The sequence below is a fragment of the Cololabis saira genome, chromosome 11, assembly GCF_033807715.1.
Source record: "Cololabis saira isolate AMF1-May2022 chromosome 11, fColSai1.1, whole genome shotgun sequence".
In the NCBI taxonomy this organism is placed as follows: domain Eukaryota; kingdom Metazoa; phylum Chordata; class Actinopteri; order Beloniformes; family Belonidae; genus Cololabis; species Cololabis saira.
The window spans coordinates 22052260-22064384 of record NC_084597.1 but is presented as its reverse complement, the minus strand read 5'-3'; the positions used below and the strand labels follow the sequence as shown (position 1 = coordinate 22064384).

The 12125-nt window shown below is 43.5% G+C and overlaps 1 protein-coding gene across 2 annotated transcripts in view; it reads right to left on the bottom strand.

Annotated features, from left to right (window-relative positions):
• Positions 1-1682: 1682 nt before the first annotated feature.
• Positions 1683-12125, bottom strand: part of LOC133455127 (metal transporter CNNM4) — a 28744-nt gene continuing 18301 nt past the window's right edge. The window contains exons 7-9 of one of the 2 annotated variants that reach the window (XM_061734001.1): positions 10187-10276; positions 5802-5977; positions 1683-5223 (exon numbers count right to left, since the gene is read on the bottom strand). In XM_061734001.1, coding sequence (XP_061589985.1) covers positions 4714-5223; positions 5802-5977; positions 10187-10276 — 776 coding nt within the window. In that variant the 3' untranslated portion in view covers positions 1683-4713. The remainder of the gene's footprint in view (positions 5224-5801; positions 5978-10186; positions 10277-12125) is intronic. The other variant, XM_061734002.1, reaches the window with a different exon arrangement.

The following is a 12125-nucleotide window of genomic DNA, read 5'->3' as shown; positions in this document are numbered from 1 at the left end:
CAGGAGCTCACGCCACTGGTTTCTCTACAGAGATGCTCTAGCTGCTCTGACGGACAGATGACGGAAGAGCAGCTCTGGAAACAGCGACGGAAGCGCTTGGTTTGGGATGAGACTGTCGAGTCATCGCTCCTGCATCATTTAAATCACAGCTCAATATTTTACGTCTCTTTTCAACTCGTCTGTTTGTGCGAAACACAAAACCTGGAGCTGGAGGTCGACGCGAGGAAGGTCATTGCCTGCGGTGCCACAGAAACCGCTCTGACATTGGCATAGACCAGGGGTCGGCAACCCGCGGTTCTAGAGCCGCATGCGGCTCTTTACCGCTGCCCTAGTGGCTCCTGGAGCTTTTTCAAAAATGTTTGACCTTTTTTTTCCTCTTTTTTTCTTTTTCCTTCTTTTTTTCCTTTTTTTTCTCTTTTTTTCTTTCCATTTTAATCTCGACATTTCGACTTTTTTCCACGAAATTCTGAACATTTCCTCGACTTTTTTCTCGACATTTTGACTTTTTGCTCAACATTTCGACTTTTTTCTCGACACTTTGCCTTTCGCCATTTTCCCTCATTCTAAGGCTTATACATACAAGATTTTTAATTTTTTTTTCTAATTTTTTAAAAAAAAATTTAAAATTTTTTACAGAACAAAAAATCCACACAAAATAATGACAAATAAATTAAAATTATTCTAAGTGCACAGTATAAATTAAAAAATAGATGAATAAAAAGGGGGAGAGATTAAAAAAAAAACAGAAAAAACGAACCCCAAAAACAAAGGAAAAGTAAATAAATAGATAAAAAGGAGGAAGAAAGAGATTTTTCAGTTTTTTGCGGCTCCAGACATATTTGTTTTTGGTCCAATACGGCTCTTTCAACATTTTGGGTTGCCGACCCCTGGCATAGACGAATGCGGCTGAAAGAGGTTGCGTCTTCACAGGTCGACTTCACGTAAACAATCTCTGGACAAGCTGGAACGTTTTAGCCCAAGAAGGCAAAAAACATCCCGAAGAACACCAGGAGGAGGAGCTTACAACTCCAGAGAAGGTTCCCGGGGCAAGGAAGAGACTCTGGGCCTATCAGGAGTGAACGAAACGCTGCACCTCGAAAATGTTCCCGTTTCCGAGCCGCCAGGAATCGGAGTTCACCTGTAAATGTAATGAAAGCGGTTCCTCTGAAAACCGGACAGTCTCATCGCATCTCGCAAGCGAAACCTGCTGGGTTCAAAGTTCAGGGCCACTACTTTTTTGGTCGTCGTCATGAAATTGTTGTTAACTAACCAGTTTAGTTTAGTTACTCGGAACCACAGTGAATCCGGGGCCCTTCGGTCACCAGGAGCCCGACTGGAGACTCAGAATCCTGGAGACCGTCCCACGAACACAGACACGTCCACATCCTGAACATAAAAACTGGACAGGTAAAGTGCGAGCTTATACAGCGGCATCTTTTCAGATAAATATCTCACCATCTTCCACAAAATAATTCATCTTTACAGTCAGTTAAATACTTTTATACGAAGGAACAAAGGTAGTTAGATAACATGCTAGCAGCTTTATGTCACTCCACTCGTCTCTTCGGTTCATTTGAACGAACGAACGTCGTCTCGGTGCCTCTTCTCGGGTCCATTTACACACTCGTTAAGTCCAACCCTGTTCTGGAATGTCATACCAACGTGAGGTTTTTTGCGGGGGTGGGTAGTGGGTAGTGGGGGCACTGGGGGTCGGGGTTCTGCTGGGAGCGTCACAAGTCATTCCCTGATTTCTGACAGACGCAGATCCCGGTTTCTGCTCTTTCCCTTCACGGTGAGGTTTGGGGAACCTGGACGTCACTAGTGTCTAACGTTAAGGACGCATGTCGGTGGCAGCGTGAGGGTAGAACCAGCCGTCTGGAGGAAGTGGTTCCAGTTAAAGAACCGCAGCGGAGGTCAAAGGTCGTCCTCGTTATTGAAAAAACTAAACTGTTGCGGCGCCAAATAAAAACCCAGGTGAAAAACAACAGAACCGTTTTGTGTTTTTACCTGATACATTTTGTTTCCCGGTCACATGACCTGGTCTCCACACAGTCACTGAGTGGACCATGTCACCTCTGTGCACATGTAATGGACAGGTAAAGACTGCTTGAAACTAGGCCAGATAAATCTAACGGATGGAGGTCTGGAACCACCGAGTCAAGTTCCAAACTCAAATGCGAGACCCTGAACGAAGGACAAGATGCCACCGGTCGTAAAGGTGGAGCATGATAGGGGTTTAGCGTTGCTCGCATGCTTTTCTTTTCACTTGTGTTTCATTTTTGTTAAATAATTGATATATTGGTGAACAAGTTGTATGTTGTTCATGTGAGGTTTAATTTGCCTTGTAGTCCCTTTACAGGCAGATTCAACCTGTGGTTCCAGCATAAAGAACCCTCGTTGCTTCTCTCGTGTCGCATGTTGATGATTTAGCAGTATCGACTGAATCGAACTCAGCAGAAAGAAAGAAAGAAAACTCCTGGTGTAATTTATAACCGGAGTTTGAACACAGTGTTGCAGGCAGCGGAGATCCGGTTCAGTACGGTTCATGTCTGGACTCCTCAAGGTCCGACAAGCTGCAGCAGACACTCAAAGTGGAAGACATCTAATCAAGCGTGTCCGTGCAGCTCATCTTATCACCTCCTAACCTCGTTACTACGTCACTTCATCACCTCATAACCTTCTAACCTCTTCACCTCATCTACTGCGGTTTAGGAAACCAAATATGAAAACAAACGGAAGTCAAGTTCATATAAACCCGTGTATATTTGTATATAATAATGGAACATGACGTGGGCACAGAAGATGAACATTAAAGTGAAGCGATTGGAAACATGGACCGGGACCACCGCTGCTGCACGTTTTAACCCTTTAATACTTTAATTTCTGTGTTGATTTCAATCAGCTGTTGATCGAAACGAAGAAAAACGACCAAACACTGATAAGAGAGCGCAGAGAAAAGGTTCTCAGGACATTTTAACTTGTTTTTGGGATGAATTACATTTACAGTTTTAAAAATGTTTAAACTCATTTGATCTCTTAAAGCGGCTTCTGACCACATGAAGGTCACTCATTACCGCTGTAATGAGTGAGGACAACCCGGCACGGCTGGCCAGTTCGTCTTTCAGCAGACGCTGACACATGAACGTTCTTGTGAGAACTACTGTAACTGTCATTTAGTCTTTGAGCAGCTTTAACGTGATAAATCTGTCATTCAGCACCTGGGGCTTTGGTGTTTACAGCAGTCAGTTTTCTGGGGGCGGAGTCTGCCGCTGGACTTGACTCCACCCCCAGAAAACTGTCTGCCAGTAACAAACGTTGAACAGAAAACTGTTTTGTTTTTTTGATTTTGGTATTTTGACCAACAATGTCGGTCGTAGACGTCACTAGGACCGCAAGGTTCTTTAAGAGACAGTACACACCGATACTCACAAGTATTGTAGTTACTTTAGAAATTTAAAAACAAATAATGGATATGGTACAGCGATCCAACCACAGCCATTAGAAACTGGTGCAATGCTGTATTTATTTTAAGAAGTAAAACTTAAAAAATTACCAGTTCTTCCAACCAATTTGCCATTATTTTTAAAAAGAATAAATAAAAAACTAATTTAAATATGTTTTATGTAGTGTTTTGAATTATCTTGACGAGTAAAAAGTAAATCTTAACATATCATTTTTCACAAATCTTTAAATTGTAGACTATATTTATATCTGTCTTTTATCACGTCAGGGTCATCATGTAGTAACTTGAAGTATTGGATTTCTTAATGTGACAACAGATTTGGTGCCGCTTCGAGTCATATTTATGAAATGGGTTAAAACGTGCAGCATCAGTGACTTGATGAAGTTTCAACAACGAGAGCAGAAACGGGGAACGTGCTCATCGAACCGACAGAAAAACATGAAACCCACCTCAAACCAGGCCAGCTGGAAATAAATAACTTTGGTAGTTTCACTTTTTGGATAAAAGAAAACAGAAAATAGAGGCAAACAAGTTAAAGACATCTGAATAAACCACAGCGACGCACCTGCGGCTTTCTGGAGGTCCTAAAAAGATCCGACTGACTTTCATCTGCAGTTACGAGCAACTTCGCTGGAGAAGTTTGGAGGTGAATGGAATTGTGTGTGCTGCTCAGAACCTGGGAAAACATTTTATTCCTTACTTTTGTTCATAGACATATGAATTATTGAATAATTATGGGAATATAGTGGGAAAATACTGGAACAATCTGGAATTAGGGATTAAAAAAGAAAAAAAAAAACTCTGTTCCCCATGAAATGTAATTTTCAACTTATGTTAAAAAAAAAAGTGATCTTAGCAAATATTAGATAATTCTCAAGGAGGACAAAGGAGACCCTAAACATAGCGAGGACTTAAATGTTTTCACTTTGGTTTTTTGAAATCTAATTTTGTATTTCGAGCACCAGAAATGTAATTCCATTCACCTCCGCCGTACTGAAGAGAAGTAAAGATCCCATCACGACCAACCGCAAACATGGAATACCTTTGGGAAAGCTCGTCGTTTATGAACACGCCCACACAAACCGGTGCACGCACTCCGACGCGTTCCCTGATCTGTCGTTGAACCGGTTCCTCGTCTTTTGTCAGAGTCGGGAGGGGAGCATGCAGGACGGGCTGGTCTTACGTCTTCCTTGGACGAAAAAATTCAGGTCACAACAGGCAAACAGGAAGAGGAAGAGCGGGCTCCTTAGCTAGATGGTGCTCTCAGTGTGTGCGTGACTGATGGTGTGGACGTGTGGGTGTGGCTGCTGGTGGCTGGGTCGGCGGGGGCCCACGCAGTTCTGCTGCTCGCTGAGCAGAGTGGTGGTCTCTCCGGGCCCGTTGTCCGGACCATCGGAGGGCGGGGACTGCTTTATCGGAGCCGGATTTTGGCTGAAGGATCTCACGGAGGAGGGCGGAGTTTGGGAGAGGGGGGTGTGGTTGCTGGGAAGCGGGCCGGCTTGGGGCAAAGACTGGCTTGGCCTGCGGCTGGAGGTGCTCTGGGGAACAGCGGTGCGGCCACTTGGCGGCGTTGGCTGAACGCTGGACGGCGGGTGCTTTCCAGGGGGCGTGGCCAGGGGCAGTGGGGGGCGGGTCCCCGGCGGCGACACGGGGGGCAGAGAGACAGATATGTCCAGGCGAGTGTGGCTTCCCTCTGGAGACTGCGGCGAGCTGTCCAGTCTGGACGCCAGCAGACCGTTCTGGTAGTGAGCACGAGAGATCTGAGGAGGGCCAAAGGGGGGAGATCTGAGCGCTGCCCACAAGTTTTCAACAAATAACAGCAAATCTAAGAGTCGTACACAGTGGATTAACGAGGTTATGTCCCTTTTAAAAGTAGAAAGAATTAGATACTCAAGGAGGGGAAACTTGAACAAGTTCTATAATAAATGGCAACCGTTTATGGACTTTTTTGCGACAACGTAACCCCCCCCACACCCTTTTTATTTATTTATTTATTTTAGTTTTTTACTTGGGTTTTCTTTTCTTTTTTTTTTTTTTTTTTTTTTTTTTTTAAGATCTTTACTTTTTGTCTATCCTTATGTTTATATGCCCAGTTGATTATTTCATACAGACTATGTCTATTTTATTATATTGTTTATCTAGTCTTGTTTTGTATTATCGTTATTTGTTCTTAAAAAATATGTAAATTTAAATTCTCTGATGCATACAACCACGTTCATTGCTGTCACCGATGTGCCCTGGTGTATGTAAGTGCCTTTGTTACGTTTGCATCAATAAAAAAAATATGAAACAGAAATCAAAGAGTCGTTAGGTGTTGGATATGAATGGGAAGAGGTACCTTGACATACTGCAGGTCAGCCAGAGCTCTAACGCTGAAGTCTGGAATGTACTGGAACGGCGTTCCCGGGATCTGGGTGTTGCTCCCACCGACAGAGCCGCCGTCCTGAGCGCGCTCAGTGCAGCTCAGAGATGCCGAGCGGTTGAGGTTGCCCCCATGCGATGGAGAGCGAAACTCTGAGGATCGGACAGGACGGGAAAGTGAGCAAGAAGGTGACGTTAAGAAAATAAAAATTCAGAAGGTCAGTCGAAGGAACTCGCACACGTAAACAGAAAAACAGGATTAAAACAGGAAAAAACAGGGGGAAATGCAGCGTGGCGAATGTTGGACAACAGTGATGGACACACTGCAACACATCACACAAACGTGAACAACCGATGGTGTGGAGATGAGATGGTCTGTGCAAAGAATGCAACCAACATGCCATGCGACGATGCCGAGGACGTCCTTCGAGCATCTCATGGCTGTAATGAGACAGTCTGTCCTCAGAGGACGGAGCTCTCCCATTGGCTGGTTGAAGGACTGTGACCTGTCTTGAAGGGCAGAGAGCATCCGTGATGATCGGAGAAGTTGAGTTTAGTAAGTAAAGAGATCATGTGGGAAGGGTTGGAAGAGCTTTTGGGCTTAAATGAATAGTTCACCATTTTGAGGAAATATGCTTTTAAAGTCAGGCACGTGACAAAAAACTACTACATGCCCACAAGACGGGCTCCCAGAAACTCTTGGTCCCTGGTAATGCCGGGTTTGTGTCAGTGGAGGTCTTTCTCCCGCTGATGCCCCCAGACGTTGCTCTCCGCTAGTCTGGTTTCCATTAACGGAGGGTCAACTAGGGTCAAACCACGGCGGTTGGAACCGAGCCGACCTCCTCCACGGTTCTTTCTTTCCATCCATTCATTAACTTCTGTCTATCCGTGCTCAGGTCGCGTTGAGCAGCCTAAAGGGCCTTTCACGCCACGGTTAGAGCCACCTGTCCATCAGCTGATGTCACTAACTGACTCATTACTGACCCGTGCTGGACGTGTTAGCCGGGTAGTCATGGAAACAATGTTTGGAATGGATGTACCGTGGTAACGTGTGTAAATAGTAGGGATGGGCGGTATGGACTAAAAAATGTATCACGATCATTTCTGGCATTTATCCTGATAACGATAAAAAAATACCAATTCAACTCCCTCCCTCCCTCCCTCCCTCCCTCCCTCCCTCCCTCCCTCCCTCCCTCCCTCCCTCCCTCCCTCCCTCCCTCCCTTCCTTCCTTCCTTCCTTCCTTCCTTCCTTCCTTCCTTCCTTCCTTCCTTCCTTCCTTCCTTCCTTCCTTCCTTCCTTCCTTCCTTCCTTCCTTCCTTCCTTCCTTCCTTCCTTCCTTCCTTCCTTCCTTCCTTCCTTCCTTCCTTCCTTCCTTCCTTCCTTCCTTCCTTCCTTCCTTCCTTCCTTCCTTCCTTCCTTCCTTCCTTCCTTCCTTCCTTCCTTCCTTCCTTCCTTCCTTCCTTCCTTCCTTCCTTCCTTCCTTCCTTCCTTCCTTCCTTCCTTCCTTCCTTCCTTCCTTCCTTCCTTCCTTCCTTCCTTCCTTCCTTCCTTCCTTCCTTCCTTCCTTCCTTCCTTCCTTCCTTCCTTCCTTCCTTCCTTCCTTCCTTCCTTCCTTCCTTCCTTCCTTCCTTCCTTCCTTCCTTCCTTCCTTCCTTCCTTCCTTCCTTCCTTCCTTCCTTCCTTCCTTCCTTCCTTCCTTCCTTCCTTCCTTCCTTCCTTCCTTCCTTCCTTCCTTCCTTCCTTCCTTCCTTCCTTCCTTCCTTCGACTTTTAAAACCTTTAAAACGGGAATTAGTTAGAGAAGGTGTTTCCAACAGAGTCTGCATAAAAACTGTTGCAGAACAATTACGTCCCTGCTGTATCTACTGAAGGCAAGTGGATACTAACGGGTCCTACACTGAAACGGATGCACAACGGGACAGTTTCCATCAGCCTTGACCTTCTTCAGGGCTTCACCTCCATATAGAAGGTGACATCAGTTCATGATGCCTCTTGGGTGAAACGACGTCAAGAGCAAAGCAAAGGGCCCAAACCCGACATGGGAAAGATTCCACTAGGTTGGCGGGTTCTTGTAAGAGAAACTAAAGGCAAAAAAAACCCAATTAGCTGCTAGCTGCAGCTTTATACACTGATCTTTTCATTTAATTTTCAGAGACAAAATTAGCATATTTGTCAAAATGTGGAACTATTCACTTAGCCAGAGGTCTGGGGTCAGATCCCCCACCTCCTCCTACTAATGAGGAGCGACATCTGACCAGGGATCAGTGGTTAAAGAGGTGTTAGCTTTGTCGAGGTTAGAAATCAAAAGGTCAGAGCATCACAACTCCCATCCAGCAAGTTTCCTGTTACACTCTAGTTATCTGAGCTGGCAGCAGGGGAGCCCAACCTGCCTCAAGGCACCTGGGCATATCTTCAACCATAACCCTATCTATAAGACCCTTTTTCCGCCTACGTCATATAATGTTGCGCCCGCATCTTGGCAACAGAAGTGGTGTTGTTCTCCAGCAGTTGTGACTGAAACACGAGGTCTGAGCGTCTGTGTCTGCAGAGGATTAAACGTGTAGTCGGGCATGAGGACATAATAAATAAATGCTTGCGTCTGCAGCGCCCACTTTATAATCAGGTAAGGTTATCTATCTACTCTTTGATTTTACGGGAAAGCCTTGTTTACATTAGTGATTGTCTGTATGATGTAGAATAATAATTCAATGCAGCTATGATTTGATAAACTGGCGTTAGATTTGGCTGGTGGCTTGCTAGGCTAAACAAATGTCTTTGTGTTTTTATTTTTGCAGGCGAGGCGTCATTGGACTCTAGTAGTCCTGGTTTTGTGTCATCTGTGTTTATGTACACAAAACTAAGCCAGAAGGGGGGAGGATTTCTCATCAGAGACAAGCTTGCAGCCTATGGTGCATCCCTTCCTATCCCTCACATCACAAAATGAAACAAGCAGCTGCCTGCACACGAAGTGGACACATCTAGACAATTTACAGTGATTTTACATGTGTAAAACATGTATCTAGGCCTACGGTTCTTAAGACTTAATACATTTTAATAAACCTTCCCACATTGGCTTCTACTAGTGTCTAAAGGTCCTCCCCTCTGTATATTGTAAACGTTAAATAAATAATTATAGGTTGCAATCTATCTGTATGGATGCATATATAGAATAACAGAATCTCTGATATCAAAACACAAAACTCTGAGTCTATGTCATGTTATTTGATGTTCTGTACGTGACCACAGAGAACGTATTCATAAGCATCCAGTGACATCCAGGCTCGTAATTTCTCTCTGGTGTACACACTCGGTTTCTCGGTTAAATAGGTATATATATATATATATATATATATATATATATATATATATATATATATATATATATATATATATATATATATATATATATATATATATATATATATAATGTATATATTATATACATATATATATCTGGCCACTTGCTAACGTCTTCAACCCACTCATTACTAGAACACGGATCTAGAAGTCGGACACCTTTTGTTAAAAGTCAACTTGTTAAGGTAAAGTTTGTGATCTTAATCACATCATCTTAATCATAATCCCCTTTGTATAGCTTGACAAGCTGTTTATCTCCGCCATACTTCCGTTGCCAAAATGCGTGCACATACGATATACGTCATCATTGTGTACATACACAAAAAGGGTCTTTAAATGAGTGGAAAAAAAAGCTCCATAACTTTTAAATTTTTGACCTTTTTTTGTGCTAAATTGAAAACATGATACGTCATATTTTCTTTTGTTTTCAAATTCATAATGTCATAAAGTTAAAATAAATCTTAATTATGGCTGTTGATTCTTTTATTTCATGCTATTTGTGCAGTGCAATTTTCCCCTTAAGTGGCGCTAAAATGCTCTTTATTCCACCAGGTCAACTTTACATTCATACATTTTGAAAGTGTGGTAGATTAATGTATAATAAATCATCTTAAAATGCTCCAGAGAAGAGGATCTTTGCCCAAATGCCAGGAACCAACTTCAGGCTGAATGATACAGCAGTGAACTGGACCTGGAGACCGTCTGGTCTTTTTTTAAATAATTGCAACTTTAACTTGGTGTATGCAACCATGCGTTTCCTCAACCTGGCACGCCTTGTAATGCCACTTTATCCCTCTGGAGTAGCACTTTCTTGGGATATGCTTCCCCCATGTGATCAGAGGTAGTATTGCTACAGGGAAAAGCTTTTGGGGGGGAAAAAACTGTGTAAAAGTTGTACTTGCTGGATCAGGACTCTGATTATGATTAAAAAAAAAGGAAAATAGTGAGACAACTGTTTTTAAAAGTAACCCCCCCCCCCCTCCTCAGACCCATTCGGTAGTTTACCTGGGAACCGAGAGAACAGAGAAAACCTCTTTAGAGAGAGGCGTCGTGGAGGGGGGGACGCCACTGACGGGGAGAGAGGGGGGGTGACGGCTGAGAGAGGAGAGGGAGGAAGAGGCACAGAGAGAAGTCAGGCTGCTTCATGTCTATCTTTTTCATTTAATAAGTATTTCATCTGAAAGAGCTCTAGTGAGACAGTGCTAATCAGTGGAGACGGTCCGATACGCCTTGTAACATCACTTTGTCCCGCTTGTTCTTACAGATGTTGAGTAGAAACATCGTAAAATCATCAGATTGTAACAGGTCTCAGCATAAAGCGATTACAACCTCAGATGACTGACAACATTCAACAGTTTTCACCATGCGATTTTTCTCAAACTTAAAAGTATGGACATCCACCTCAATTAGCAGAAACTTTAAACAGTTTTCTGTGTTCTTTAGCACGTTGATCGTGCATGACCTTGAAACAAGATGGGATGTGTACTCGTGATGCAATGTTTGCCTGAGAGGAGGTCGCCACCAGTAACCCGTCAGGGACTTCTGCAGCAGCTGAACACTGTTAGCGGTTGTGTTGAACAATGACGTAAACCTCACAGAGGACGTTCAAACATACCGTCTTTGTTTCTTGTCGTCATTTTCCCGCATCAACAAAACCAGACAAACGAAATACGATCTTGACAACAGCAATTTTATGTCCTAACAAACAATCTCTGATGGCGTCTTTCACTGGCCAGACCACAGGTAGATTTTCTGTGAGTACAGTAAAAGAAGATTGACAATAGTCTTGAATATTTTCTACACGTAAAGAAAATCACTGTAGAAGTTTGAAGTCCAAATAGTTTGGAAATGGATTAGTGACCATCCTAGACAGATATGTAGAAAAAACTGTTCGTCTAAGACGATTGCACTTTTGTTAGGAATACATTTATTTTATCTTTTGCAGGAGTTGCAAACAACTGTGAAATAGATTAAAAAGGCCCAAACACAGTTTCTGTGTTGTGACCTAAGCCTCGCACTCTCACGGAGGCAAGTCTGTGTGATATGGAGGTATCACCCATGTTTTAGTTAGTGTAGCTCTTAAACACTTGAAGTAGTTCCCTTATCTCAAGCAAACAGCAACAGAGAGCAGAGCGCAGAGCAGTTACCTGGGTACAAGGCCAATCCCACGATGTTTGGAGCGATAGAAGGTGAAGAGAGCCAAGTGATTGGGACCAATCACGGGTCCAAGGCAGGGCTAAGTCTAAACCACAGTTCCTCCCCATCAGTTTAGCCAATTATATTGTAATAATTTATCTAAATATTTGCATTTTTGTCAGTAGAAAACTATGATCCACATTCTGTTCTGTGGTCTTTTGCTGGGAGGTTGTCTGCCGAACAAGAAAAGGTATGTGTGTAAGTTTACTTTGAAAACTTTGATTGAGAGAATTTGTTTGTCTGTATTTCTTACTAAGTGTTTTCTTTCTCATATCAACGAGGACGCAGGTTTAAAATACCTAACAATTTGGTGACCCCGACGTGATAAGACACATCATGTTAACGCACCTGAACGCTCCAGACAAGTAAACTGTTGAAATGTCTGCTTATATAGGGACCTTACCCCTGCTGATGATCAGCCCATCTACGATGATGATCAGTTCATCAACGATGATGATCAGCCCACCAACGATGATCAGCCCACCAACAATGATGATCAGTTCATCAACGATGATGATCAGCCCATCAACGATGATGATCAGCCCACCAACGATGATGATCAGCCCACCAACGATGATGATCAGCCCACCAACGATGATGATCAGCCCACCAACGATGATGATCAGCCCATCAACGATGATGATCAGCCCACCAACGATGATGATCAGCCCATCAACAATGATGATCAGCCCATCAACAATGATGATCAGCCCATTAACGATGATGATCAGCCCATCAACGATGATGA